The 27921-nt window shown below is 51.2% G+C and overlaps 14 protein-coding genes across 14 annotated transcripts; 8 read left to right on the forward strand and 6 right to left on the reverse strand.

Moving 5' to 3' along the window:
• Positions 1-983: 983 nt before the first annotated feature.
• PMZ80_000768 (uncharacterized protein) lies at positions 984-1340 on the reverse strand (the record flags this gene model as incomplete). Its single annotated transcript, XM_064869218.1, has 1 exon — positions 984-1340. The coding sequence occupies one exon, from the start codon at positions 1338-1340 to the stop codon at positions 984-986; it is 357 nt and encodes a 118-aa protein (XP_064734715.1).
• A 1011-nt stretch (positions 1341-2351) lies between these two features.
• Positions 2352-2784, forward strand: PMZ80_000769 (uncharacterized protein; the record flags this gene model as incomplete). Its single annotated transcript, XM_064869219.1, has 2 exons — positions 2352-2538; positions 2600-2784. The coding sequence occupies 2 exons, from the start codon at positions 2352-2354 to the stop codon at positions 2782-2784; spliced, it is 372 nt and encodes a 123-aa protein (XP_064734716.1).
• A 332-nt stretch (positions 2785-3116) lies between these two features.
• On the reverse strand, positions 3117-5501 carry NOP4 (RNA recognition motif-containing protein; the record flags this gene model as incomplete). The annotated part of the gene is made up of 1 exon (XM_064869220.1): positions 3117-5501. One exon carries the CDS (start codon positions 5499-5501, stop codon positions 3117-3119), a length of 2385 nt encoding a protein of 794 aa, XP_064734717.1.
• A 204-nt stretch (positions 5502-5705) lies between these two features.
• Positions 5706-6863, forward strand: RAD10 (ssDNA endonuclease and repair protein rad10; the record flags this gene model as incomplete). Its single annotated transcript, XM_064869221.1, has 1 exon — positions 5706-6863. The coding sequence occupies one exon, from the start codon at positions 5706-5708 to the stop codon at positions 6861-6863; it is 1158 nt and encodes a 385-aa protein (XP_064734718.1).
• Positions 6864-7267: 404 nt separating this feature from the next.
• PMZ80_000772 (uncharacterized protein) lies at positions 7268-7906 on the forward strand (the record flags this gene model as incomplete). The annotated part of the gene is made up of 1 exon (XM_064869222.1): positions 7268-7906. The coding sequence occupies one exon, from the start codon at positions 7268-7270 to the stop codon at positions 7904-7906; it is 639 nt and encodes a 212-aa protein (XP_064734719.1).
• Positions 7907-8331: 425 nt separating this feature from the next.
• On the reverse strand, positions 8332-9024 carry PMZ80_000773 (uncharacterized protein; the record flags this gene model as incomplete). The annotated part of the gene is made up of 1 exon (XM_064869223.1): positions 8332-9024. One exon carries the CDS (start codon positions 9022-9024, stop codon positions 8332-8334), a length of 693 nt encoding a protein of 230 aa, XP_064734720.1.
• Positions 9025-10582: 1558 nt separating this feature from the next.
• Positions 10583-11743, forward strand: PMZ80_000774 (uncharacterized protein; the record flags this gene model as incomplete). Its single annotated transcript, XM_064869224.1, has 1 exon — positions 10583-11743. The coding sequence occupies one exon, from the start codon at positions 10583-10585 to the stop codon at positions 11741-11743; it is 1161 nt and encodes a 386-aa protein (XP_064734721.1).
• Positions 11744-12021: 278 nt separating this feature from the next.
• Positions 12022-12452, reverse strand: PMZ80_000775 (uncharacterized protein; the record flags this gene model as incomplete). The annotated part of the gene is made up of 2 exons (XM_064869225.1): positions 12022-12264; positions 12318-12452. 2 exons carry the CDS (start codon positions 12450-12452, stop codon positions 12022-12024), a joined length of 378 nt encoding a protein of 125 aa, XP_064734722.1.
• A 668-nt stretch (positions 12453-13120) lies between these two features.
• Positions 13121-15358, reverse strand: PMZ80_000776 (uncharacterized protein; the record flags this gene model as incomplete). The annotated part of the gene is made up of 1 exon (XM_064869226.1): positions 13121-15358. One exon carries the CDS (start codon positions 15356-15358, stop codon positions 13121-13123), a length of 2238 nt encoding a protein of 745 aa, XP_064734723.1.
• Positions 15359-18892: 3534 nt separating this feature from the next.
• PTR2 (peptide transporter ptr2) lies at positions 18893-20804 on the forward strand (the record flags this gene model as incomplete). The annotated part of the gene is made up of 4 exons (XM_064869227.1): positions 18893-18921; positions 18974-19296; positions 19350-19722; positions 19769-20804. The coding sequence occupies 4 exons, from the start codon at positions 18893-18895 to the stop codon at positions 20802-20804; spliced, it is 1761 nt and encodes a 586-aa protein (XP_064734724.1).
• A 683-nt stretch (positions 20805-21487) lies between these two features.
• PMZ80_000778 (uncharacterized protein) lies at positions 21488-22372 on the forward strand (the record flags this gene model as incomplete). Its single annotated transcript, XM_064869228.1, has 1 exon — positions 21488-22372. One exon carries the CDS (start codon positions 21488-21490, stop codon positions 22370-22372), a length of 885 nt encoding a protein of 294 aa, XP_064734725.1.
• A 1672-nt stretch (positions 22373-24044) lies between these two features.
• Positions 24045-26068, forward strand: PMZ80_000779 (uncharacterized protein; the record flags this gene model as incomplete). The annotated part of the gene is made up of 2 exons (XM_064869229.1): positions 24045-24577; positions 24667-26068. The coding sequence occupies 2 exons, from the start codon at positions 24045-24047 to the stop codon at positions 26066-26068; spliced, it is 1935 nt and encodes a 644-aa protein (XP_064734726.1).
• A 747-nt stretch (positions 26069-26815) lies between these two features.
• PMZ80_000780 (uncharacterized protein) lies at positions 26816-27102 on the forward strand (the record flags this gene model as incomplete). Its single annotated transcript, XM_064869230.1, has 2 exons — positions 26816-26931; positions 26979-27102. The coding sequence occupies 2 exons, from the start codon at positions 26816-26818 to the stop codon at positions 27100-27102; spliced, it is 240 nt and encodes a 79-aa protein (XP_064734727.1).
• A 148-nt stretch (positions 27103-27250) lies between these two features.
• Positions 27251-27892, reverse strand: PMZ80_000781 (uncharacterized protein; the record flags this gene model as incomplete). The annotated part of the gene is made up of 1 exon (XM_064869231.1): positions 27251-27892. The coding sequence occupies one exon, from the start codon at positions 27890-27892 to the stop codon at positions 27251-27253; it is 642 nt and encodes a 213-aa protein (XP_064734728.1).
• Between the last annotated feature and the right edge of the window lie 29 nt (positions 27893-27921).

The raw sequence follows: 27921 nt of genomic DNA on the forward strand, positions 1-27921 counted from the left end.
CCCATAAGCGCAGAGCTTATTACAGCAAGCTTTGCGGACAGAATCACCTTACCGGTCCGCAGTGAGTCGCATGTCATTTCGCGTGGCGTACCCTGAGCTGCAGTGACATTGGTACTGTAGGTGTATGATTATAGTGTAAGAGGTATGTAGGTGGCTACGGTATATGTAGCGGGTCGTAACTACCTTGACAGTGATTGCAATCGTCTGATTTTGCGCCTGCTCTGCGAGCTCTGCACCGAGGCAGAACGGTTTCAACATCTAAAGTGTCAATACCCAGATCAGCCTACGGGCATTGCAGATCACATTACCTCGCTAGTAGCCGTAATCTCTGCCACAGAGTTCCGCTGCGCGTGAAAATTAGCCAAGGTACTTATGCGGAAGGAACTTCGTGAAAGCATTGCACAAAGTCAATCGACACTTCTGGTGCTTCTGACGAGCAGCCTACAGCCGACAAGTAACTCCGATAATATGACAGACTTGCTTCCCATGCAAGGACAAGCCATGCATGTTACGGCCATCTGGATGCCTCGCTACCACATCCAAACAGTTTGGCAGGAATAAGGACAACTCCATCACAGCCTTCCCTGCATAGTAGTACAAGTGCTTGCGCGTCGTTCGTGCCCAAAAATCTCTCAGAGGCTCAGCACATGCTTGTGGGAGAGCACAACGCTAAAGCAGACGCCATATACAGTATCCTTCTCTGACCGAAAATCGTCCATGAACGCGGACACCGAAACTCCATAGCCTGTGATACAGATGGTCTTCACAGCCTCCACGATAAAGGAGAACGGAGAGCTGCAAGCTCACAGGATCTTTGTAAACCAGTAAACTTTATTGGAGCGCTTATGTCAAACAATTGAAAGCTGCCTGAATGCCAGTCGTTATGTCGTATAGGCGCTCAGGCCTTGTGCTTCAGAGTCTGCGGTAGAACCAGACGACACCCCAACTCGGTTGAACGGACCGGAATTCTCGTTTGTGTCCAACTACTTCTCGGGCTTCTCGTTCGTCTCATCTGATAGAGCTGCTACCGCCTTCATCTCCTCATTCCCATCATCTGCGTCTGCGCTCATATCCTCTCTTTTGATGTCTGGCTCGGACTTAGCTGGCGATGAGTCCTCGCCCTTTGTGACAGATTCTTCCATGTTTGACTCGGCGATGGAGCCCACAACGAAGCCAAATGCGAAATAGTAGAGAAAGAGGAAGAAGAAGGCGGACATGGAGATGGTGAAGAGTTGCGTGCCATGGTAGACGAACAGCCTCATTCTGTCAAGCGCGTCTTCTCCCCAGATTATGTTCCTTTGGAGACCGATATGGATCATATCTCCTAGTCTTGAGTCCATTGTTGGTTCGATTGGGGCAAAGCTCTGGATGATAGATTGTTGTTGCTTGGTGTCGTCGCCTGGGATTCTAGATGTCGAGGCGCGTGAGGTGTTGTTTCTTCGCGTAAGACGCGTTGATTGCTGGATGTGACGACGGATAGGGTGAAGGTATCTAACAGCAGTACTATAAGGTGAGTATTTGACATCAAGTAACTTGATGTCAAAGATGCCAACTGGCAAGGTGCGCGTCGATGTTGCACAAGGTCATCAGTAATTGGTTGCTTCCTGCCTGTATCTTGCGGAGCTGGAACTAGAAACCCGGTCATGGGCCAACCTCGAGACATGGGAAAGGAAGCATGTGTCAGCCGCATCATCGGAGTAGGTCCTGCATCCTGATTCGCAGCTGCCTTCCAATCTGGATGTCTCAGAGTCAAGGCGTGCAAGACAGCTGGCAAGTCCGGAGGAAGTCGCGACGCTGATAGAGTCCTTGTCCGCTTTGCATCTCATGATTCAGGACAGTTCGGAATCGCAGTTTGAAAGCTGAAGAGAAGCTTTTTCCCTTTCCGCATTCACTTTTTGATCAGCTCAGCAACATGGGTCCTCCATGGTATCCACGCTTGCTTAATCGTCGCTTGCATCATTGGAGAATCCCCGTTCCGAGGCAGCCCACGCCCAAGAACCTGCCCCACCATTGACGAGCTGCACCCAAACAGACCTCGAACTCAAACGTCAAGACCACTAACCATGCAACACTGTCGCAAGACTATCATGTGTAATCATACATACAAAGTCAACTTGAACAAGTCATAGCATACCTCGATAACTTCTCTCGTAGAAATCACCCAGACACTACAAGTAACTATCTAACATTACTCCCTCTCATCGCGATACCCTCACACCATCCACAACCAATACAACCAACACAACCCACAACCTACCACCCACCACCATCACCCACGCACCACAATGGACCCAATCAACAACCCCCAACCCGACCCCCTAACCTCCCCCATGCCCCACAACGAAAACCCAATGGACAAGCAATTCGCCCCGAAACAACCCGTCAACCTCGACAAACCAAAAGACGCAATAATAACCCAGGAGGAACTCGCCGCTGCAGACGGCAGCGACCCGGATAAACCGACCTACGTCGCGATCAAGGGCGTGGTGTTCGACGTGAGCAGGAATAAAGCGTATCAGGCTGGGGGGAGTTATGCCGGTAGGAACATAATTGATTTCACGGTGCGATGTGGTTCGGAAGTACTGACTGACGATTGCAGTCTTCGCAGGAAAAGACCCCTCCCGTGCTCTCGCATCCTCGTCTTTGAAGAAGGAGGAATGTGTACCTGAGTGGTATGACCTGGAGGAAGAGAAGAAAACTGTACTGAACGATTGGTTCAAGTTCTTCAGTAAGAGGTATAATATTGTGGGGAAGGTTGAGGGTGCGAACAATATGGATCGTTGATCTCACGCAAAGTGAGCAAGGACACTCCGGCAGGAGTGTGTGGTGTAAGAGTGGATATGCAGACCATACGTAACCCGAGCGGCGATATACGTTTCACAGTGGGCAGAGCTAAGGACTTGACGGACTGATTTATGGATGTGCGAATCACTGCTTGAGACAGATGCTGGCAGATATGCTTTAAAGCACTCTCTGCAGTCACTGCAGGTTGAAATTTGGACAAGGAAAACTCTTCACAACTTGAACGTTGATGTTGCTAGTGGACCACTGGGTCACTTCAAATGCTCAATGGCATTTCCTTTGATTTGGCGAGCTCCAATTCGCGAACGCTTCATTCAGCCCTTTCTGTTTCTCCTTTTCTGTCTCTTCTGTGCAATGATGCGATTTCTTGCAGCAACTTTGTTTTTCTCGTCCTGGTCTTTCGCATCCCTTTCGGTGGCCTTAGACGTATCAGGACCTTTCTTTTGCTTCTTGTCCGCACCATTCACCCGTCCTTCATCTTTACTGTCTCTCTTCCTTTTATGGTCCTGGGTCTGGGCCTGTCCTCGACCTTTCACCAAACTCCGGCCTCCTTTGTCCTTATTGTCTCTCTTGCCTTTGAACTCCCTATCCCTCGCCTTACCCTTAGCAGGGACCTCATCCTTCCCCTCCTCATCCTTCCCCTCCGCCTCCTTAGTCCTCCTCCACTTATCCCTCTTCTCCCGTTCCTCCCTCCTCTGCACAACCTGTGCATTCTCAATCGCAAACTCAACAATCAACCTCTTCCCCCTCTCATCCCCATCCATATCCTTGCCCTTCGCCTCCTCGCCCTTCGGCCTCTTTACCAAATGTCCATTCAACCATCTCAGTCCCATCAATGCACTCCGATGCCCCCAATACTCCACAAATCCATATCCTCTACTTCTTCCACCTTTCCACTCCGCGACCTTCCCACCCGTCATCTCACTCTCATACACGATCTTCGCTTGCTTCACCACTCCCTTCCCAGCCGCCTTCCGCTGCGCCTCAGCTTGTCGACCGATTTCTCCATCGCGCGCAAGTTCCTCCTTTGAGATCGCGGCGCGACGACCTTCTTTCACATCCGATGCGAAGCCCACGATACCCTCCCGTGCTAACGCCTTCAAAGCGCGCGCGTCGACCCACCGTGGTAAATTGCGGATACTAAGACGTGTCAAACTGAGTCCAAGGTTCGGATTCGTCTTGACTAGTTTCTGGCGTTGCTTTGCACTGCCTGCTCGGATATCGAGCTCTGTCTTCGAGAGTTGGTTATAGAGCGTTGTGCCCGGTGATACTGTCCCTTCTGAAAGGAGATAGAGTCGCCGCTTGTCACTTTGCTGCTTCGCTAGCCGTGTGCTCGCTGACTCGGTGGCTCGTCTATCCGCTTCCGGTTTAGGGAGTGCACGTGTGACATGCAGGAGACGTCCGTCGAGCGTGTATTTTCCCGAGGGATCAAGAGTCGTGTCCTGCAGGATACTCGGCGCAGAACTTTTATGGTTGCGTGAGTCAGGGGCATCTTGCTTTGGACAGTTTTTTACGCATTCTTTTGCGTCAATCTCGTGCCGGAAACAGACGAAGGCGGTGCCGCGAGGGCGTTCTGTTTCGTGGTCGTAGACGACGCGGGCGTAGCGGGTTGGTCCGAAGTGGGTTTGGAAGTGGTCGGTGAGGGACTCGTCGGTGGTGTCGTAGGGGATGTTGCGGAGGAAGACTGTTGTGTTTTCGGTGTTATATGTGGATTTTGAGGCTGGGGTGTCGGGGGCGGCGAGGCCTGAGATGTCGTCTTCGTCTAGATCTGCGTCGTCTTCATCTTCGGACTCTTCTTCGTCTGCAGCTTCTTCATCGCTACCATCGGAGGAGGTGTCGTCGGCAGGTTCTAGACCGACTTTTTCGTTGTCTAGAGCAATGCCACTTTCGTCTGCATCGTCTTCTGAGGCATCGTCTGCTGCGTCGGCTGCGAGTGTAACTGTACCGTTGACTTGTGCCTCCTCAGTAGTCGCTTCTTCTTGCTCATTCCCTTGCTGTTGGACCTTTTGCCAAGTCTCTTTGTCGACAGCCCAATCTACAGCCAATGTTCTCCCATCGATTTCCCTGCCACTGACACCTTCCAATGCACGCTCGGCATTCTTCTTTCCTCGTATGATGACTATACCGAAGCCTGCCTGACCTTTCTCCCCAGGTAGCTTGGGCACTACAGCATGCTTGACCTTGCCATAGCTTAAGAACAGCTTGGCCAAGTCATCAGCTGTCTTAATGCTCCACGGCAAGTTCCTTACAATCAGCTTGGGAGGCTTGTTGTCCTCCTGTTGTTGCTCTCTCTTCGCCCGCAACTCTTGGCCCTTGGTATTCTTCGAGTGCGCTTTGCCATCGATGTTCTCATCTACTTCTCTGTGTCGCGCCTCAGCAGGCTCAACCTTGATCTTTCGTCCCTCGAGAAGTGAATTGTTGAATTCTGCAAGAGCAGCTTGGGCGTCGGCTGCATCGGTGAAGGTGACGAAGCCGAAGCCTCGAGAGACTTTCGTCTGGGGATCTAAGACTATTGTTGCATGCTTGAGAGGGTATGATTGCGAGAAGTGCTCAATCAGCTTTTCTTTGGTTACTGAGGCAGGTATTGATCGGACGAAGAGCGACTGTCGCTTGTCTTGCTCAGTGGTGCTTTCCTTATGTTCTGAGACGGTTTCTATGCCCTCATTCGAGAGCTTCCGACGTTTAGTAGCGGGCTCCATGGCTGCAATTGTGCTTATAGTGAGGAAGATGTTCTGTTTTGCAGACGGTGAACTCGAGTGAGCCAAAGCATGAAATTTCTTTATCTCCGGCTAGACTTTTTATCTCCGGGGTCAGCCACATGCCAGTTCGGAAGGCGCGTCACGGTTAGATGCTTTTCCGAGACGCGTTGGTTTCTTCTCGGTGCCCTTGACCAGCTATCGATAATGGATGCTGAGTTCGACGACGCCGACTTTCTGGCGGCAGCGTCGGGTCTTGATCGGCCAGTAGGTCGACAGCCAGCTGCCAACGATGGCACTCGGCCAAAAGTGGTGCAGCCAAAGCCGCAGGCACTACCCCAAAGACAAGGCCCGTCAGCGATCCTGGTATCGACCAGACAGAAGGGAAACCCCATCCTGAATCATGTCAAGTCTCTACCATGGGAGTATTCAGACATCCCCTGCGACTACGTGCTCGGCGCTACAACATGTGCACATTTTCTATCCTTAAAATATCATCGATTGCATCCGGAGTACATCTACGGCCGCATACGTCAGCTGGGTAAATTGTACAATCTGCGTATCCTGCTGACTATGGTTGACATTGAGAACCACGAGCAGGCCCTACAGGAGCTCTCCAAGACATCCATGATCAATAATTTCACCCTCATCCTTGCCTGGTCAGCCCAAGAAGCAGGCCGCTACATCGAGTTGTTCAAGTCCTACGAGCATGCGTCTCCCTCTTCTATTCGTGCCCGTCAAGCAGAGTCGTGGCAGGAGAGTCTGACTGAATTTGTGACTACCCCGAGAAATATCAACAAGACGGATGCTACGGCTCTGGTTTCTAATTTTGGCACTCTAAGGGCTGCCATCAATGCTGAACCAGAAGAGCTAGCACTGATACCTGGATGGGGTGAGAAAAAGGTTAAGAACTGGTATACCACCCTTAGAGAGCCATTCCGAATCAAGCGTACCGGAAGAGCCAATGCACAACTGCTCAGGCAAGAGAGTAGTATGGCCGACGATGGCGAAGGTGAGGCTTCTGAACATCCTGGTCGGACTGCTATACCAATCAGCAAAGTACCGGCATCCATGAGCCGAGAAAGTACAAGACCGGACACGAGCGACAAATCGAGACCTACGAGCAGTCACAAGCGTCAGAGGTTGCAGGAGCTTCTACCCGATGAGATGAATTTTGACAATGATGACGAAGCTGCTTTCGATGAGGCTGCCATGCTGGATGCTGATCAGTCAGCAGAAACACTGCTAAAACAACCGCTGCCAGCAGCTGATCAGCAGAATTCAGTAACAGCACAAGCAACGAAAGATGCCAAACTCAGTGCCGGTGTTGCTGCAGCTCTTGCTAAGTATAGGCAGAGCGATTGATGCGAAGCATGACCTGCATCTGTAGGCAGCAACGTGCCACTATCATCGTTAATTGAACACCATCTCGGCAGAAATGCTAGCGCAATTGTCTTTATTCGTTGAATTATACTTTGTGGTGGCTTAGCAGGCACTTCTCCGCATTGTCAAAGCTTCTCACGCTTCTCTAGAAGCACTTCGGCGAACCGACTGGTGTTGGGTCGCAAGATCGACAATAGTATCTCAACACTGCCTCTTTGACATGCTATGAGAAGGAGCACGAGAATTGACTACGAGGGAGTCTCGTATAGAAGACAAGGAATACGTCACATCAGATCTGAACGCTACTGTCACCAGAGCGCTTCTACTCCTATGTCTTGGTCATAACTATCAGCTGATAACAGCTTCTCGAAAACGAGAATACAAGTATGGCAGTAAGCTCAAATGTTGATAACACATTCACCTACCACAACAAATTCGAGAACACAATCTTCACGTCCAGCTCACCCACAGCAAACATGGCCGACTCAAGAGACCTACATAATGACCCAGCGCTACAATCATTCACAGCAACAGGCCGGCCCATCACCAAAACCTCAGCATCGATGAAAGGCACTGGTCTCGATGGACTAAACTCTGCCGATGCCTTCGGTGCCGGTGCCCCAAATCTGCTACCCTTTCGCTTCACAGATGAGTCTATCATCAGCGTTCCCGTATTGCCACCTCCAGATATCTCGGAGAGCAAGCTAGCAGCCTCCGACTCAGATGAGGACGACAACCCGATCAAGGGCCTCAAGCCAAAGAGCAGGTTCAGCTTCTCCTCTTTCCGCCGCAAGTCAAGCTCAAAGAAAGACAAGAAGCCAGACTTTGTCATGAAGGATATGACCAGGGCAGAGTATCTGAAGCACTACGCCAAGGACGACAACGGAAAATATATAGGGACTGAGGAGCCTGCCAGTGACTGTATACTTAATACCAAAGAAGATACCATGAAGCGCAGGAAGGCATTTGCGTTCAGGGAGGCTATGATCAATGATCAGCAGCCAATCATGTTCATGGGGGCTTGATTAAGCCCCGGCTCTGATCAGAGGACAATCATGAGGGGCGAAGACGTTGTATGTAAGAAACCAGTCAGGTTCAGAATGTTAGAGCGTCTGATCAATGGAATCAAATGGAGCAAGTAATGGTGTGGTCTTTGGTGAATCATGACTGCCATGTGGTGCTATCACCGAGTGAAGTCGAAGCACTTTGGTCGGTTGTGCTTGCTGCGCCTCTCTTCAAAGACTCATGCTCCGTCCGAGCTTTCTAAACGTCTACGCTACTCGACTCCTTGCCACTTCAATCACAGCCGGGACTACATGGGCCTCACAAACAATGTCTTCAGAGGAACTGCACTCTTCCACCACAGCCACAAAATGAATCCATGTGTCCATGTCGGCTGTCCAACCGCAAACTCGCATTCTAAATCTCACACCCAGCTGTCCGCTCAACCTCAAAACCCCTCAGCATGAACCGCCTTCCACATTCTCGCAAAAAACGGCTTACTCTCCCCTGTCTGCCTAACACTCCACTCCGTCTCACTCGCCGCCTTCCCCTCCTGACTCCCAAACGCGTCTTCCAACCCATCAACCTCATGGATAGCAAGATACCCCGGTTGACTCTCCCCCTTCGTCATTGGCGTCGCAGGACCCAGTCTGTACCGCAGGGACCGTCTATACCCCGGCATCTTGGCCAGCATATCCAGGTGCTCCTCTCTATACCACTTCTCGAAGTCATCTATATTAGCAGGGTTCATCTCCACCGTCACGATGAACGGGGCTGGTGTTTCGCCTGTACCCTTAGGATCAAACTCCTGAATGAGATTATACACCCGCGCATCGAAGTCCCCGTTCTCGGCGATAGAGGGTGTGCCGCCTTCCTTCGCGAACAACTCGCTTGTGGAGCGGAGGCTGGCGAAGGCGGGTGTATTTAGGGGTTCTGCGTGGTCTGTCTGGTAGAGAGCGAGGAATTTGCGGGTGTCGGGCGTCTCGGGTCCTCCGACTTCCTCGTAGAATGTTGCACGGGTGGCAACGCCGCCGTGGACTAGGTCGCGGAGGTGTTCGGTTTTGTACCATTGTTTCCAGAGGGCTGGCGTGACGACGAGGGGGCGGGAGGTTACGTGGAGGAGGTGGGGTGATGGTGGCATTTTGGTGTGGTGTGGTGGGTTGGTTGTTTGTGTTTGGGGAAAGGTAGACGGATGGTGGTTGCTGCTTAAGTACTTTGTGTTGTTCGACTTACCTTACTTACTGTTGTGCATTTCGAGTTGAGTTATGGCATGTCTACTATGCGAATCCCCGCAGCAGGCCATGTTACAGCCTCCGCAAATATCAGCATGATAGCCGCGAGTGCCGCGGTCAAGATATCACGTCAGTGAGGTTGCATGGGTCAGAGATCTAGGTTTCTATATTCGTTGTTCTCTTAGTTGAGACGCTGTCGTATCAGTCGCGTCTTTAACCTACCTAGGCAGTTAACGCGCACCCTCCCCTCGCGTACTGTATGATTGGTCAGTAATAGTAGCTAACTTAGGCTTAGTACAGTAGTACCAGCCTGCGCAATTACACTAGCAACAGCGCTGCTACTCGGAAGCAGCACTGGTCGTAACTGCTATGAGAATTTGGCCTCAGAATTTTAACAATATATCCGCAGCGGAAGGGGACATCGGTGTGGGATGAATAAGATAGTGCACGGAAGGGGGAGAGTGCGTGTTAGCTAGGTGACCGACTTGCTTCCGAAGATCATGCTGACTAATAAAGGCTCTGTGGTGGTGGGTTGTGTGATTGGTCAGAGGGCTCGGCCGCTCCACATCATCCCTCAAGAAGAAAGTTGATCTTCAGGCACAACCATCTGGATGAACGTTTCTGAAATTCCACTGGGGCCACGAAAATTGTGCAGACACTGTGCAGCAGACTGAATTGTACGGCCGAGTGCAATTCATGGCCATGGCCATCGAACACCCTACTCTCCAGGCTGCCCGGATTGGGCTCCAAGGTCATCTGATTTTATCAACGTCTTCATAATGCTTCCCTTCAGCTGATCACATGATATAGGTACTGACATGCACGCTCTTTACCACGTTATCGATGTTCGCTACTCTACACTTGCCACGATGAGGCGCACGCAAGGAACGAAGCACGACCGGGAGAAGCGTCTCTAACGCGAGAGCCACGATATCCTTGTCGTATCGAGACATTCTTCACACAAGGTCTTTGATGAAGGAAGAAGCTTTTCATACAGGTTGGCCTGTCCCAACACAGCCCTAGGTACCTAAGTGACAGTCTTCTATGTGCAAGTTTCTCTATGAACAACAGATTTAGCTCAGGTCTCTTGGCGTCTCAGGATAAGACGAGACAAGGCCAGAGGTTGAGCGTTGTTAGTCCGAGACTTGTAGCCTTGGAGCTGATGTCTACGCATTGAATGGCTTCTCTCGCCCGTGACGGACTTGAAGTTCACCATGAACTCAACAATGGCTGGAAAGAGAGTGACACCCAGGCATGCACTGGATCATTCTAGGGGTCACTCTACGGAGCGCGCGATCGATCGTACTATATGAGATCAGAGCTGACTCCCATAGATCCTCCATTGCTCGAAGCCAAAACTTCCTGATCAACTCCGATGACCGAGATTACCACTATCTGACTTCGTTGTACCTCAGCCCCAGAGTCTCGTCTACCGCGTCGCCATAAGTTCCTCGTAGCCGCACAAGTATGGCTCGACCCATAACCGACATAGATTCAAGAAGACCTCAACATCGAGGCTCAGCACCGTTCTCCTCTGGACTGTCCCAGTCCACCACAGCCAACAGCGCTGCGACAGTCACCGGGTACAGAATGGCGGCACCAAAGCCACTAACAGACTTTCCGGATGAGGTCCTTCTTACAATAACAGACAATCTATCTCTCAACGACACTCAAGGCCTTGCGTCGCTGAACGCACCTGCTCTCACATGCCGGAAGATGCATACTATCGTCCACGATAGAACACGACTGCAAAGAGCCTTCGAAGCACAAATCCCGACAGCAATCAAGCTCCTGCCTCACTACGAGTGGGACACAATGCACCAGGCAGCTCGTCTCAACGCCTTCCAACGAAAAGTCCGACAGGTCATCCCCATAAAGCAGCGAGAAATTGACGTTTCACACCCGTCGTTCCTCCGCATCCCAACCGAAGGGTGGCAGAACATTCTCAAGGTCGGTTTCCTACTACACGCAAAGCTGAGGGGACTCAGTGAGCAGCCGGCACCTCATGACTGCTTTATTATCCGCAGTTTCACGGCCGTGCAGATGCTGGCTCTTCTGTACAGTGCGATACTCTGGTCAGAGGTATATCTGTCCTGGAAGCACGAGTATACACTATTCAACCGCGAGGTATACCACATTCGACCCAGTTCGCGCGTCAAATACTCATCTTCCAATCGGCATTTCGACGACCGACGGCACAACTGGCATATTGACCATATACTACGCCATGCCTCAAATCAGCCCCTCGCGTCTCCGTCAGAACAACTAAAGTCGCTGCGATCAGCGTTCATCATGGAAGGCCCGTCTTTTCTACTCAGGATGTGCTGTGGTCCAAGAGAACACCCCACTGACCAGCAAGCCAAGAACGTAATGGACATGTATGATACCGCGGCGATCCTCCGTAACAGGTGGGAGGATCTGGCCGAACCAAGGAGATCAGACGAATGCTGGCTGAAAGAAGAAGTCGAGGATGATGTTGGAGAGTGGGCGAATATAGACAACGTTGAGGAGGCCCAGAGCTTCGAGGACATCAGTATTGGCGAGGAAGGTCGAACGACGTTGTTAGAGTGTGTACAGACGTGGGCTGAGGTGAATTGGAGGGACTTACCGTGGTATGGGCGCTTCTGAGAGAAGCGTGAAATGGGAGATCGGTTGCGTGCTGGTCTTGTTCAGCGCGGACCACAGCCGTAGTTTTGAAGCGAGGTAAAAGAGAGGATGGACAGATAATGTCCTCATGCATGTTTCTTGCTTGATGCTTTTGACCGAGCCGCAGGAAAGAAGGACATCCAGCTCGGAAAGTGAAATCGCCTGTGCGTTCCTTGATCATGAATATACAAAACATTAATACCTATCAACTAACATGCTATATATACCGGACATATCCCTAAAGCGCAGTCACACCACACTTAACTCGAGGCAGCCGCCGATGTAGCCGCCGTAGTGGTCGACAAGGTAGTTGGCGTGGCAGTCGGCGCAGCAGTCGCACCATATGCGTGCAGCCAGAAGTAACTAGATTTAGTTGAATCACCCGGCAGAATGGCATCGACTTTTTGACCAACGATGCCTTGCTCACAGTGGTGACCGGGATCAACTCTGATCTCAATGCCCAGACTGGCTTCCTCGCACTTGGCGAACGTGAGATCACTGAGCTGTAGTAAGTTAGTATGCATCGTTAAAGAGTGCTAATGGGGGCAGAACTTACACATACGACCTGTCCGTTCATGGGAAAGCCAGCACAGGCCTGTTTAGCGTACCCACCGTTATTGCCGAAGGCTTCGGCGTGAACGGTGAGAAAGGTTGTGCTGGCGATAGCCAGGATGGTGGAGAGGTACTTCATTGTAGATTGGTGATTAGTAGTAGTTTTGGTTTTGGTTTTGGTTTGTTTTTGGTCTTGAATTGGAAGGATGAGTTTGATGATGTTTGTTTGTGGTGTTTGAGTTGTGGATAGGTAGAATGTAGGAGGGCGCTTGCCCTAGTCATATAGACTGGATGTGGGCTGTATCTGAACATGGTTGCTATTCCCAGCGAACTTTAAGACAAAGCATAGGAAGCCAGGAAATTCGAGAAGCTCTTTGTCGAGTTCTAGACCACGAAAGCAATTCCGTTCCCTTGTATAGCCTTTGTACCCGATAACAGTTGTTCGTTGGTCTGTGCGTCCGCATACGGTAGTCATGCCAGAGAACTTTCTATGGTAGGTATACAGGCATCGTTGTGAGATCTATCCGGTTATGTAGCATTGCTTCTCGTACATTGCAGGTTGCAGGTTGCGCTCACAAACCAGGCGTAGGCTTCATGCATTCGCTTCTGTCGGATTGACGCTCTGGAACTTGTCCACTGGTCCTCATTGGCGGCGCAATATTCCCCTTGTCAAGACCATTCGCGTTGCTCAAGATCAAGCGAGATGTAGTAGAGACACGGTGCTCGCGTTATGGACTTCAACCACGAAGTTAGAGACTTTGTATAGAATGGCATTGGAGACTCTTGGTAAAGACGAGGTTAGAATGGCTAAGGTAACAACTTGCTGAGCATCCCATCATCATGCGGCCCCGGCCGATACGGCTCCAACGGAATTGGAATGGCACCCGAGTAGCCCAGGTCTCCCTGTGCTTTCTCCAGATTTGCAGCTATCTTGCCCACAAATTTTGCGATCCACCTGTCATTGACCATGCTCGCCACAACGGTCTTCTTCATTCCGTCTTTTGTTTGCTGGTGCACATCTTTGACAAACTCGCGTATATTTTCCTTCGAATAAGTATCCGCGACTTGAACGCTTGCTTCCCTCAAATTTTGCTGCAGATTTTTAGTGAAGGCTTTGAAGCGACTGCCAGTACTAGCGGTGGTGATATCAGACTGCACACGTTTGTGCATTCCTTTAACGGAATCTGTGGTCTCAACAGATGCGGACGACATGGACGTTGATGTGCGTGTAAGCGAATCAGGTGTTCCGGGATCTTTGTCTGGATCCATCTTCTCCACTTCTCGGTCGAACTCGATAATCTTCGTGGCTTTGACAAGAGCTGCAACAAAGGTGAGCAAGCTCTGGTCGAGTGCTGCAGGTAGACTAGCGTGTACACTCATATTGATGGTCGATTCGTCCTTCTTGACTCGTTCTAGTTCTTTCTCTGCTTGTACAGCTTTGGGAATTCCATCGGCTTCCTCCACTTCTTCCTTCATCTGAACCTCATCTTCGACTGTTGGCCGCGGTGGCAATATGTGCTCGTGATGTGGAAGAAGGAAGATTGGGATCGTGAAGGTTGCATCTGCACCCCCAAGTCTGACGACCTTTTTAAGCTCCCCAGATTGTGGCAACGCTCGGTACGCCATAATGTCGGCGAAATGAAGGTAGGCCACGATGTCAAAACTCGTGCTGATAGGGACCTGGCCCAGGCCGTCGACATCTGTTAGTTGTAGGCAGAAATTGGCATCTGCTAGCCAAGTCGAGATTCGTCGCTGCAGACGCCTGAGCTCGGCACTGTTGTCGGCGTGGCTCTTGAAAATTTGCTGCTGTAGTAGTTCTTTCAGCCATTGACCAGATCCTGCAGCGCTGATCGAATTGATCGTAATGGGGTGGAAATACCCCAGCGGCCCAAGTACGAGTCGAAGGAGGAACGGTAGTCTATGCATGAAACTCCTCACAGCTGGCTTAGTAAGCTTTTGTAAAGTCGTGACTTTGATTGAATGATGGGGTGGATGGGGAACCGATGGCGTCTCATGCAGTTCCGCGCAGACTGCAGCTCGCATATCTTTCTCGTCCTCGATGACCAGACCAGAAGCCTTCCGGTCTTGTCTGACCCTCGCTCTGCTCTGGTAGATAGCACTAGTTGTACGGATGTTTGTGACAATGTCGTCGTACTGTTTCTCGGCCACCTGATTGTCTGGAGACAGAGTCTGGATATTATCTAGCACTGACTTTGCCGGAGAATCCTTAATATACGTTCCTCCAGTCAGGCTGTCTCGAAGCTTCGGCCTGCTCTTGATTCCTTCGGACCCAGCCGTCGCTGCCCGTAGTAATGGTGTCTCGTTGAAGAAGCTGTCCTCATCAGTATCCTCCTCCTCAACATCGCCAAAGGTCATTTCAGCCTTTCCACCCTTGATGTTTGCGTACACATCGTCAATTTCGATGCTTCGAAATAATGGTACCCGTACTTCGTCCGCATGCAAAGCAAGTTCGATTTCATCGGTCAGCTTGATGCCGACCTCGATGCCATGTGCCACCAAAGTCAGGTGTGACAATGAAAAGGTTATACCACGAATTACCATCAATCCCGCAACTTCCGTGTCTATCTCCAGCGCGGGCAGGTTGAAGAAAGCAATTCTATCGCGCGTGAAGTAAAAGTCCCTCAGAACCGTCCTCAAGTTCTTGCGCACAAGGTCTGCTGCAAACTGGAACTGGAAGAGGCATGTCACAAAGACAAACGGCCAGCATGCTGCAGTGAAGAAAGCATATAGTAGCCATGAAGTCGAGACCACTGCGTAGATCAGGTTGAACGATGACAATAGGGTCCAAACAGGTACAGAGGGGAAGATACGAGAGTTCCCTCCCCAGAGGATGAGCATCGACTCAATGGCGCACCCTGAAAGAAGCCAGTGTCGCGCCCAAGACGTCGCTGTTATAAGGAGGACGGCGATCGAGGTCGCAAGCAGCGGCCAAGTGATGCCGAGAGCTGCATTCTCTTGCTCAAGGCGTTCATGTCGGGCGCTGGAGCGTCGCTTCCGTGGAAGCATTATAGGATTCGGTGCCATGTCAAAGGTGCTGGCTCGCTTATGACGGAGGTTGCTCCACTATCGCATCCTTGTCGTTGCGATGCTTGAAGGCACGTTCGAGGACATTTCAATACCGATGCAGAGCTTTAGGATGTGGACGTGATCCCTGACAAGCTGTGACAGGGGCTGGGGAAGTAAAAATACGAAAATTCCAGGTATGCGATCAAATGATGTGTGGGATGGAATGGTTTGCACAGCGGGATATTGACCGGTGACATCACGCGCAGAGACAGCAAGCTTTTGATGGCGCAGTGACGGTGACGGCCTCCTCCTGGACAACCAAAGTGGCGGCTCTTCAAGCACAAATTTAGGCAGGTCAAGCGCACAGGTGCAAGCGGTCAATTTAGTCGTCCGGGCTGAGACGGGGTTCTCCGCACACGACCTTCTTTGGCTGCCTCCAATTTATCTTTATTAATAGAGAAGTATATATATATACTCATCGTTTTCACAAAAATTGCCAACAGTACCGAGTGCAATACGGTTTAAAGTACGATGGCGTCGACGATTCCATTGCCAGCCGAATGTGAGGCTGAGTCTCCAAAGGGCCAAGCCACCTCATGGGCAAGCTGCTGGGAATGACTGTGTGAGTCGAGGCCTAGCAACTCATAAGGTCTTGGCCGTTCAAACTTGTTCTTTCTGGTATCGTCGCATCTCGCAAGGTTTTGCGAATTTCATGTTCTGTCTTCGAAGGCATTTGAGGTGTCGTACCCAACGCAGCGTGTCACAGGAGACTACGCTTGTGTGTTTGTTGATTTTGAGATTGGAGAACTCCTACCGAGAAAGAAGACGGGAATCCCTCAGCAACATTCTTGCGACTGCTCTCTAGGAGTGCTTTGAGCATTGTGCCATGCGAGATCGCGGTCAATCTTAGGACGATGTCCTTGAACCTGTCAATGTCTCGCTAGGCGAAGCCAAAACCTCGAACATCTTGAAGACTCCGATACAGGGTCGAAAGTCGTTGTCACCAGTCGCTTTTGGGCTGATGGCGTTGGAACTCGCACGCGGGCAAGCTACCACCATGCCAACCTACCAATCTACAACAAGCGGCCAACAATGTCTTCCCACCACCAAAACAGCATTCAATGTCTTTCTGGGATGATGCGCGCATGGTTATAATCACCTCGAAGATGGAGAATGAAGCTCAAAGAGAAGCAGGGAAGCACAAGGAGGCAAGCGCTACTGGATATGGAACTGGTATGTAAAGGCCCATCGTGAATCCTCGTATTGGACCATGGTCTTCGCTCAACGGTGACAGCAGGTGTGCACGTTGAGAGCGTCGGGTTTAGACTCATATGTAGCGTCTGGTCGCTGAGGCCATGGGGATATAGGAAGGACGTACCAAAGATCGCACTCTTCCAGTTTTCGGATCGAACGTTTCGCTGGCCGGACTTACCCAACGAGTTTCTCTCATGTGCACCGCTGAGCAATCGGCAGAAGAATGGTGCTCCTGGCAAGGACCACGTATGCGCCAAGCACAAAAGCTGGACTGGTACCAAGCGATAGACGAAAGTTTCATGCGGGCTGATATAGGGTACAGAAGCGCCTTGACAGCTACCTATCACCCTATCTTGCATTCCGTTTTGACCTTGCTCGAGAACATGAGCCTAGATTGGAGCGGCGATCTTGGGGGTGAAGCACATGCACACTGTACACGAGCATATCGTGTTGCGCGTGCAGCATGCTAGAGGACGAGGCAATTGTCCTTCCATCGATGCTATCTGGAAGTGTTGGACTTGCGGCCATCTATCTCTGCATGATGGTCACGCAACCATCTTGTTTGCCGGTGGTGTCTTATGTTCAGTTGCAAGCTCTAACAGTACTTCTTGGACGTCGCCACAACTCTGAGAGCGGCGGCGAATCAGGCGCATTTGTGACAAGCCTACTGCTGTTGTGTTCGTGATGGGTCCTTGTGGTAGCATGCCCCGTATTCGATTCTCGGCACCGTCTCGATCCTGTCCTCTTGATTGCAAATTTTGGTATCCAAATCCAAATATATCAATTTCCATTTCTCAAAGAGGGCGCCGGGTAGGTCGTAGAGATAGCTAAGAACGGCAAGCTCATACTCTAGCTACTGACGTTCTACAGTAGGCCAAGTATCAATTATCTCGCTGCCGCGGCTTGTGCAGGGCGTGCCTCTGTTGCTTCTGGTGCCGATGGCTATCGTTTATGGATAGCCCGTTATCAGCTTGATAGGCTGCAGTTAGTAACCTCTCACTATACTAGGTTAGCCAGTGTGGATCGACATATGCGCAACGTAGTATCAGCGTTATCCGAGCATTCGGAATTCCAAAAAAAACCTGGTACTCTATGACAACGCTGCTCGTGGCCTATTCATGCTTCGAGTGCTGGTGGAGCTGAGTAGCTCCGAAGCAGAATCGGTGAGATCTCATCTCATCTCTTGCGATCCGATGTCCTACTGATGGAAAGACGACGCTACCGGTATCAGTGAATGACAGACTTGGAGACTGCGTAGAGCTGCTCCGAGCCTGAGGCTCGATGGTACGCCCCCAGCCCCGCGCAAGCAGCGTGGCCGACTTCAAGCACTTTCTGCCTCTAATTGCAAACGTAGCGTCCGCCACGTTGCTTGCCGGGGGTGTGGATGGGTAAATTTGAATTTGGGATGACGGAAGAACAAGCCGCTCGCGTACTCGGCGTATAGGCGGATTTGAACGTCACATCAATTGGTCAGCTAAAGAAGCGAAATTCATGGTTCGAGTTATGACAAGCTCTTGATCAATTCGCACGCCACTGATAGTCAATTTTATCTTCGGGTCAAGCACCATTTCGGGAAGGTACGAGTCGTTCGCCGTCTTCTTGATGGTATGGCGCGCACTTCAATCATCGGGGCAATAACCTTTCCGAGCTGGTCGGCCAAGATCGCTTAGCACGGACAAGCCCTTGAAGCTTACCAAGGCCCCCTACTGGATGCTTGACTCCAAAGCTTGTACACAAGTAGCGTTAGTGAGTGGGATTGATGACCTGAAGGATCTACGGAGTAACCATCGTTTGCACATACTCGTATCATGCAACACCAATTGTCAACGACATCTGCAATCGAAAGGATGCGGCCACTGCAGCACCAACGGGGCGATCTTATCAGTGGAGGCATGAGACTCTTACGGCTATAACCCTTTTTCGCCCAAGGGTTCGATTGATCGTCCTGTAAGCACAGTCCATGAGCTTCGTGAGGGACCTCGCGTGCTCAGACATGGGGCATGTGGAGCCATGGACATCTGCTGCCACCAGTGAAATTCCTACCTTGTTGGCCGTCACTTCCGACTACCGTTGCATCGGCCAACACTCTCACATGAATGTCGCACTATCATTCGCCTTCTACGGCTCTGCTATCTCCTCCCAAACCCGTCCTATGCCAATCTGATCCGAGCTATTATATCTTTACTACCACATTGATACCTCCTCCTCGATCCAAGTTCTTCCGTGTCACTCCTCTAGAGCGAAAAACTTGCGAGGAACATTTGCAATCCTGCAATTTGTCTACAGCCCGTCGCGACCATGGCGGAGCACGAATCCGAGGCTGTACAGTAAGTTATATGCTATTTCATACCGCGCAATCAAAAGCCTAATTCGCTACAGACTTCATGGCGAGCTAGAGAGAGGGCGAAAGGAGTCGCTTCTGCCTCACACCAAAGATTCCGTCTCTTCCCATCATCCAGTAGACGAGAAGCATATCGATGAGTCCACTATTGAGACACCAGAGGGCGAAGTACCTACCGAGCACGAGAAGGCGACTCTTCGTCATGTTGGAGAATCGCTCCCTTTCGCCGTCTTCTTAGTCGCGATCATCGAGCTGTGCGAACGATTCACCTACTACGGTTGCCAAGGTCTCTTTCAGAACTACATACAAAGACCTCTCGATGGCAGTCTGGGACCCGGAGCACTAGGCATGGGCCATCAAGGTAAATTCACTCAAGTTTACAATATATGTCACGTGACACTAAAACAAGAATAGGTGCCACGGGTCTCTCTACCTTCTACAGCTTCTGGTGCTACGTGACACCTCTTCTTGGTGGGTTCATCGCCGACCAGTATCTGGGCAAATACAAGACAATCCTCACCTTTGCGAGTGTATACTTATGTGGCCTGTTGATTCTGGTCTGCACATCCATCCCCTCGTCGTTGCACCATGGTGCAGGATTGGGAGGATTCATCGTCTCCATCTTACTCACTGGCTTGGGAACTGGTGGCATCAAAGCAAATGTAGCCCCGCTGATTGCCGAGCAATACACGCGCAGGACGATGGCCATTGGTGTTACCAAGAAGGGTGAAAGAGTGGTCATTGATCCATATGTGACCATTCAACGCATTTTCATGATTTTCTACTGGTACGTTACTGGTCGAGAAGCTCCGAACCATCTGACCCTTTTCCAGGTGTATCAATATCGGCGCTCTATCCCTCCTCGCAACACCATACATGGAACGTGATATCGGCTTCTGGTCAGCGTACCTTCTCTGCCTCTGCATGTTCACAGTCGGCATCACAGTCCTAGTTCTGGGTCGCAAAAAATATGTGGACAGGCCGCCCAATGGCGCAATCGTCGGACACGCATTCAAAGCCGTAGGCATGATGATCCGACACCGCAACTTGAATGCCCCAAAACCTAGCTGGCGCGCAGAGCGAAACATCACCAAGACGGTGCCATGGGACGACATGTTCATCGAGGAACTAAAGCGTGCCCTCGTAGGTTGCAAAGTTTTCACCATTTACCCAATTTATTGGCTCTGCTACAACCAATTCAGTAACAATTTCGTTACGCAAGCCGGGCAGATGGCCCTCCACGGTATCCCAAATGACCTGATGCAGAATTTCGACCCGATTGCCATCATCGTTTTCGTCCCGGTGATGGACCGGCTTGTTTACCCTACGCTCCGAAAATTCCGTATCAATGTCAAGCCCATCACTCGCATTATCTGTGGCTTCTGGATCGCCTCTCTTGCCATGCTGTACGCTGGCGTTGTTCAAAACCAAATCTACAAGGCCGGTCCCTGTTACGAGCACCCTCTCTGTGACGCCTCCATTGTCGATGGCGTTGCACTCGGAAATAACATCCACATCGCAATTCAGACTCCCGCATACGTGTTTATTGGTATCTCAGAAATCTTCGCCTCAGCCACAGGATACGAATATGCCTACACTAAGGCACCTCCACGTATGAAGTCCTTTGTCCAGAGTCTGTTCCTGCTCACGAACGCTTTTGGATCCGCCTTGGGTGAGGCTTTTGTTCCAGCTGCTTTTGACCCTGCAATTGAATGGATGTACGTCGGATTATGCGTGGGGGCATTCCTCTGTGGATGCTTGATCTGGATACTGTTTGGCAAGCTGAACAAGACTGAGGAAGAAATGAATAACATTGAGGGAGATGTTCTAGGTGGACCAGACAGGAGGCCGAGCACGATCAAGGCATAGGCTGGAATATATCCATGCACCATCTGAATCCGATGGTCCGGAACTCCTAGAGATCTTGGCTGTAGTGTTGGTTAGATCAGGTTGATATATGGCTCTACCCGTACGTAGCCTCTCGACTGCTTCAAGGCAATCAGCAAAGTGCAAAATCCAAGACTTATTGCCGCACATATTAATCGCAGGCCGTGCTGTACAACAGGTTGAGCCTTCAGTTTGCAAAACGATGATTGAAAGATGAATCCATTGGATAGATTCCGCGCTGAGGCGTCGTCATAGCTTACAGATTCGCCTTCGTTATACAAGTAATGGCAGTCGAAGTACGATGAAGCAGCAAAATCCGTGGCTTCGCGACCTTGTCGCAGGCCATCATGTTACTATGATTGGACTCGGCCAGTAATGTTGCTCGATCCCTGGGCGAAAGTCTGACAGGCGGGGTTAAGTTTGAGTTTGACCCCTGAAACCTTGGAAGCTGCAAGCTAAAGTCATCACCGTTGGCAACTTCAGCCTCCAAAGTTTCTCTCCTCAACATCTCTGTGCAACACAACCGACCTTTGTCATTCTTTCGAGATTCTTCTTGTCGATATCTTACCAGGCGTGAGCCACCTTGCTTGAAACATTCTGCGATCTGCAACAATCTGGGCACGATACGACCGGCCTCTCAACTCGAGCCGACTTCCTCTCACACAATGTCGCAAAGCTCCCGATATGCGCGTGTGTCTGACGACGACGGCGAAGATGTGGGAATGATGACCGAGAAGACGACAGGCCGCACTCTCAACTGGAGTGAGCCAGGTCAAAGCAAGAAGACACCCGTCTGGAAATATGTCGCTGCTGCTGCTGCCTGTGTCGCATTACTAGTCCCTGCCGTCGGCTACACCACGTCAGTCATGCTCGAGCGTCGCGTCACTGCTGCAGTACAAGAAGCTCTGGCAAACCAGCCCGCCCAGCAGCAGAACACAACCGTACCCGTTGTGCCTTCGATGATGGGCGACGACGACGACAAGGACAGCTCCAAACTCGCTCAGACGGATGAGGACGTAAAATCCGGCACAGTCGTCCCATACGCCGGCGAAACCTACGAATACCGAGACTGTGGCAGCAATGCCGACGAAGCACGAGCCAACGGCTGCGAATACGATGTCATGATGCAAGAATGGACCCCTCCGGAATGCATCGACTGGGCCCTTTCCGAGAAGTTCCTGGAGGCAGGCAACTGGACTTGGTACGCGGATGCAAACGCAGAGAAGACCTACAATGCAACTGAGATTGCATTGGGCAACCACAACGTTGTGTACGTTGATCAGTCCTACCACAGGCATCACTGCATCTTTACATGGGAGAGACTTGTCCGTGCTATGAGGACGCAGAGACCACTTATTGAGAAGTTGGTTGACTACGATCATGTCCTGCACTGCAGGATGAACACTCTGAAGACCTTTGAGGAGGGAGCCGAGCCCGTTCGTGGTGTGGTTGCGCCGACTGCGTTTACTGCTTGTGCCAGCTACGATGTTTGGATGAAAAGACTGCCTCAAAACAAGCACTCGTCTATCGATAGGCTGTTGAAGCTGTGATTGTGTCAAAAATGCGGTAGTTGATTTGGTAGCTCGGCAATGATATGTACCTGTTCAAGAGCTTCCGCTGTTTTCAGCCTCTGGCCTTTTCGTCACGAGGAGGATAACAGGCCCCGGGTTGACTAGGCCGTACGAACGGTCTTCGCAAGTTGCACTAGTTCCTCACGTCTTGATCCTTCGACTTTCTTAGGCTACTACTTCGCCACTACACAACACCTGGCGTCTGCGTATAAGTTTGACGAGCATGCTCTGCCGAACCGAAGGGAGATACAGCGTTATTCTTGACAGTCTTTAGCGAGAACTCACGGCAGTATCGTTCGTCTCCGAAGCTCGAGCCGCGCCGTGTGGATGATGACTACACTCTGTAGCTTGTAGAGAGCATGTTTCGCTGTGAGCTAACTAGACTGGATGTTGTGCATATGCTCGACCCGGAGGGTTATATGGTTCTAACATACCTATGGTTGCTTCCAGCCATGCACAACCAGCTGGTCACACCTCGGCATCTTCCCAATGGAAGACTACGGCTTTTCCCGAGCATGCTCTGCGCTGGCAAGCCAGTTCACATCCTCCTCGAAGCGACACACGCTTGTGAGGTACTGAGTACTAGCTGGTGCTAGTAGACCTGGTGACTGCACCGGCGCAATATTTGCCCGTTCCCTAACTCGGAAACGTAATCCTTCTTGGGTCGCTGCCAGCATGCACTTTCCACTTTCTCCTCCAACTGCCACTAGCGTGACGTCCGCTACCCCTGCATTTGTGCCAGGTTGAATTTCAAGCTTCAAGTTGACCCCCTCTCCTCATCGAAGCATTTCCACAACACCTGATGTTCATCCACATCATTGCGCTCTGACAGCTAACCATCCGAGCTGATGCAAGCTCTCTCCTTCAGATGGGAAATGATCTTGTCACGGGTAGACTTTGGTCACAATTTAATGCCCGGCTTCGAGGTCGCACCCTTGGCACGTGGCTGGCACTAGTCGAGACCTGCAGATCAGCTACGTCTGCTTGTTTTTTCTAAACGCTTGAGACATGCCAGCTTCTGCTGGTCCAGATCCAATCATTGGCGCGCGTTATCGACCTTTACGGCTGTCAAGATCAAGAGGTGCGCAAGCCGTCACAACAGGATGCTAATTTGATGTCAAGGTCAACGCCAGGTCATTCCTGAACATCGCCAAGACGTGTCTATCGGCATATCCGGTGGTTGCTTCTTGTGGTATGCCCGCCAACGCTCTTTAGCACGGCTACCTCGCCTAGCATGAGGCCTTACGACTACCGGTTCTGGACTCGGCATCGAATAAGACGCATACCAGCGCACGTTTTCGACAGCCACTAGCGGCAAACTTTTGATATGTCGTGCTTGCTGGCGGACAAGCAGGCAGATTCAAGAGCTTGTGCAATCAGGTTTCGCTTAACCATGTCGACCTCGACTCAATTGGTCTTCACTAGTACTGCTTGAATACAGCCATGCACGATTCCAGTATGGTCGACATGACTCAAAGGCACAATCTGCCTGAGGGACCCCTGACCGGATATGTTCACGTGTCAAATGGACGCCGGGCTTGAAGATGTTACAACCGACCGGTTGGAGTGGAGGTTGGCGAGATATTGAATAAGGTCAGGATCTGCTCTGTCGCAAAAGGATTCCGTTCATCCATCTCCGACACACCACGACATGTCTGCTCACATTTACCACGGTCCCTGGATCAACTGGTCCAACGGCCTGATCGGAGGAGCGACAGTCACTCTTGGTGAACGAGAGGGTGGTCTACTCACAGCCTTTATTGCTACATTCGTTACTATCGTTGGTGCCGAGCTCTGGAAGGTCATCTGCTACATATCCCATCAGCTGCGATCGAAGCATGCGCCTCAGGACGGCCTCTACCATCAGCAACAAGTCATCTTACGCACATCCCCTACACCCGCCGGTGCCGCATGGCTGTTCCTGCTGCAGACATGGTGTTGGGCTGGAAGGGCTCGGTTATCGCTATTGAGAACACTACCATGGGCTCTGTTTGGTGCAGTCTACATTGGTGCAATTGGTCTGACTGCGATCTTCTCGTCAGAAATATCAAAAAGCCCGGGTTCTTTGCGACTGATTGTTTCCGATAATGACTGCGGTATATGGTCGCTCAATATGAGCTCACCCTATCACCAAGAAGCATATTCGGTCAAATCGACCAATGACAGGTACGTCTTTGTCTTCCGGTTGGTCCCGCTAACATTAGCAGTCTCACCGCTGCCACTTACGCAAAAGCCTGCTATAGTGGCAGCCATGACTCCTTGTCGTGCGGTAGATTTCCTGTACCTTCGATCCCATGGACGGCCGATCTGAACGCGACCTGCCCATTCGAATTTGGAACAACTTGCCGCTTCGGAGATACGGCCGCATACAAGATGGTCTCTAAACGAATCAACAGCCATTACGACTTAGGCATCAATGCTCCGAGCGCAGGCAGGGTCGAACTTGAGAAGACAACGACCTGTGCCCCCTTACGCACAGCACCTTTTGTCATAATTCGCAATTCCACCGACCCACTCTTCTACGGCCGTCCCGACGACACAGTAATTGAGTATAACTACGGTCCAATAGGAGTGGTAACAAATTACACATATGCCTACAATGATCACGCTAGTTTCGATAACCTTGGGTACTCCTTACACTCGGTTTCAGCTTCCGCTGGGTACGATCCGGCCGGTGGTTTCACGCCCGTGCCTGCCATGAACACCACAGACGCCGATCAGTCGCTGGTTTTCATCGCCGCAAACTCCGTAACCTACTCCGAGCCTTGTGGCGATCCCATCTTTTCTGCCAACTCATTCTACAGTAGCAACTCAAGCGGGATTATCTCTGAGCAATACTACCCAGACTACTACGTCAGTGTGCTCGGCTGCTCAGAGCAATACCGCATTTGCAACCCCGAGAACAACAAATGCACAGACAACCAAGGTCTCATGCAACTACAGGGCGCGTTCACGGCGAACGAAGGAGGTCTGGATGCCAACGACATGCAAGCCGCTATTATACAACGCCTACTCGGGGCTCTACAGGTCTCGACGATCAACGACGCGACCTCTACACGTCTCGGCGCAGCGCTGCGAGCGTCTGAATCTCTTGACGGTCTAAGACAGAGGTATCTCCCGACCAACCAGTGGCATATCGAAGTTGGCTCGTGGTTCGACGAGGGCCTCGCAAGACTTCAGCAGCGGACACAGGAGTACGCTACAGGTCCAGCGAATGTACCAAGGGGATCTTATGTACTCGCTCCGAATCCCAACATCACAGCTGACATCCCCTTCCGCGCAATGTGCTACTCCCAGCTGGTCAACGACAGCTCCGACACCATGAGCTTCTCAGTTGTCGGCATGGCCGTCCTCTTCGGCGTTGGCGGGCTCATCATATTCACGTCGTTGACTATCGACACAATCGTTGGCTGGTTACAGCTGAAGCTCAGGAAGGGTCTTCATGCGCGAACGGAATGGCTGATCAGCGACAAGCTGGAGATGCAACGACTACTGTATGGCGAAATGCAGCTTGGTCAGTGGGATGACAGTAAGAGACTACCAGTCACTTTGAAGAAGCAGACCTTCGTTGGCGTTGCAGACAGGCATTTAAGTGGGATGTTGAAAGGGCAGGGTAGCTTTGAGGACGGTGCTGATGCGCAGTTGGTTGAGGAGCACTTCGATTCCAAGGCTTGATGATGTTGTTGAAGTTGAGATGTATCTTGTTGATGTGTATACTATCGTAAACTAATGTGTTTCATAATTTTGGTTACTAGGCACTCTAGCATTGTTTACTTATGAACAATGGACCAGTCCACGATCGTGTTATTTCTCGGTTCTCATGACTACCACATCAGACCTCCCCCGTCTTGCCGCTTCTACCGACTCTTCCGCTGGTAGTTTCAAAACCCACGGTCCCTGCCAAGTCTCAAGAGCCGCCGCGCCCGCAGCAGCCGAGTCTGTGCCGCTATTGGAAGGAATGACGTAACCTGGCCTCAATGCTTTTCCTCACCACAACACCTTGCGAGTGCTTAGCTGAACCATATTCACGAGGTAACCCAATAACACAGTTATTTCATTGATATCCTCTCCAAACTATGTGTTCTTTTGCTCTTAACATCCCCGAAACACGCGTCACATGGCCTGCCGCAGGGATTCGGTCAGGTTTGAGGCTCGGGTCATCGTGATCTCGCGACTGGAACACCAATGCTGATTCGTGCCTGCTCGTACTTGTCCCTAGAACGCTCCTCTCTCTCGTGCCCTGTGACGTCGGTTTGTTGTCCCAGAGGTGATCAGGACAAACTTGAAGTACAAAAGTCGTGGTGCGGGACCTTGTATGCGTAGATCACCCATCCGCAAAGCAGAACAAGTTAGACCACGTCCAAAACAACACAAGTCTATCATACCCAAGTAGTAACTTAAACACAACACAAATACATCACCATGTCCCAAAACCTCAGAGACGCAGCCGCGGAAGAGAATATCCTCGGTGACAAGGCAACCGGTGAGATTGATGCCGATAAGGATCATCTCGCCAATGTCGAAAGAGGGTTGAAATCGTAAGTATTCCGAACTTGTTTGCGGAATTTGCACTAAACAAGGTTAGTGCAATCAGCAACCCAAATACATCAACCAAGGCGAAAAAGGACGCTGAGCAGAAGCTTGAGACCTTGCAGGATTCGATTGAGGTGCCGAATGATAAGCCGGATGTTATCTCGGGGAGGTCTTGAGGAGATAGTGTCCAAGAGGGCACTGTTGAGCAGTATATGACAGTAGCTGCTACCAGGTCTAGGAATTAAGATACCCATTGAGCATGATGTTGCATATTGACCAAGACCTGACGGTGTTTCATCTCATAGTGACGCATTCGTGGTCATCTCATGCTAGCGCTGTCGCAAGACCAACGATCCCACCAGCTGCCATGAGCACAGCCCGTCCAGCATTCATCCGTCCGAACTTGCCTAGCAACTCTCTCACCTCCTCGTCCTCAGCTTGTGTGCTGCTCTTCTCCGCCTTCCCTTGCGGCCCACTCAGATCCGTGAACTGCGACGCCTGTCCCTTGCCTTCGACCGATTCCTCAGCACTGCGGGCGCCACCGCTTGTCGCGCCCTGCTTTGCACTTTTCTCACTCCTCGCGCTTCCTCTTTCCTCATTCATCTGGATTAACCTAAAATTCGTCGGTACCATCAAACTCGTGACTGGGCCGATACTAAACGTCAGGATAGCAGCGGCGAGATACCCGGGAACTCTTCCATGTTGCAATAACTGGGTGAGCTGGAGAGAGGTTGCTGGTCGAGCAGCATATGCTAGGTATAAGAAGCCAGCGCTTGATACGGCTGCGGCGGTGGGGAAGATGTGGGAGCCGCGGCTAAAGAGCCAGCGTATTGAAGGGAGGGAGCGAGATGCTGGTTGAGATTGGAGTTCGGGGACATCGAAGAGCGAGAGGGTTGCGATTCCGCCAGCAGCGAGGAGTGCGGTTGAGATGCTGAGGATCTCTGCTGCTGTCGTTGGGGTTGCCATTCTTATTGTGGAGAGCTTGTTCTGGAAGC

This window comes from Knufia obscura (genome assembly GCF_036327395.1).
Source record: "Knufia obscura strain CCFEE 5817 isolate CBS 148926 chromosome Unknown scaffold_1, whole genome shotgun sequence".
Classification (NCBI taxonomy): domain Eukaryota; kingdom Fungi; phylum Ascomycota; class Eurotiomycetes; order Chaetothyriales; family Trichomeriaceae; genus Knufia; species Knufia obscura.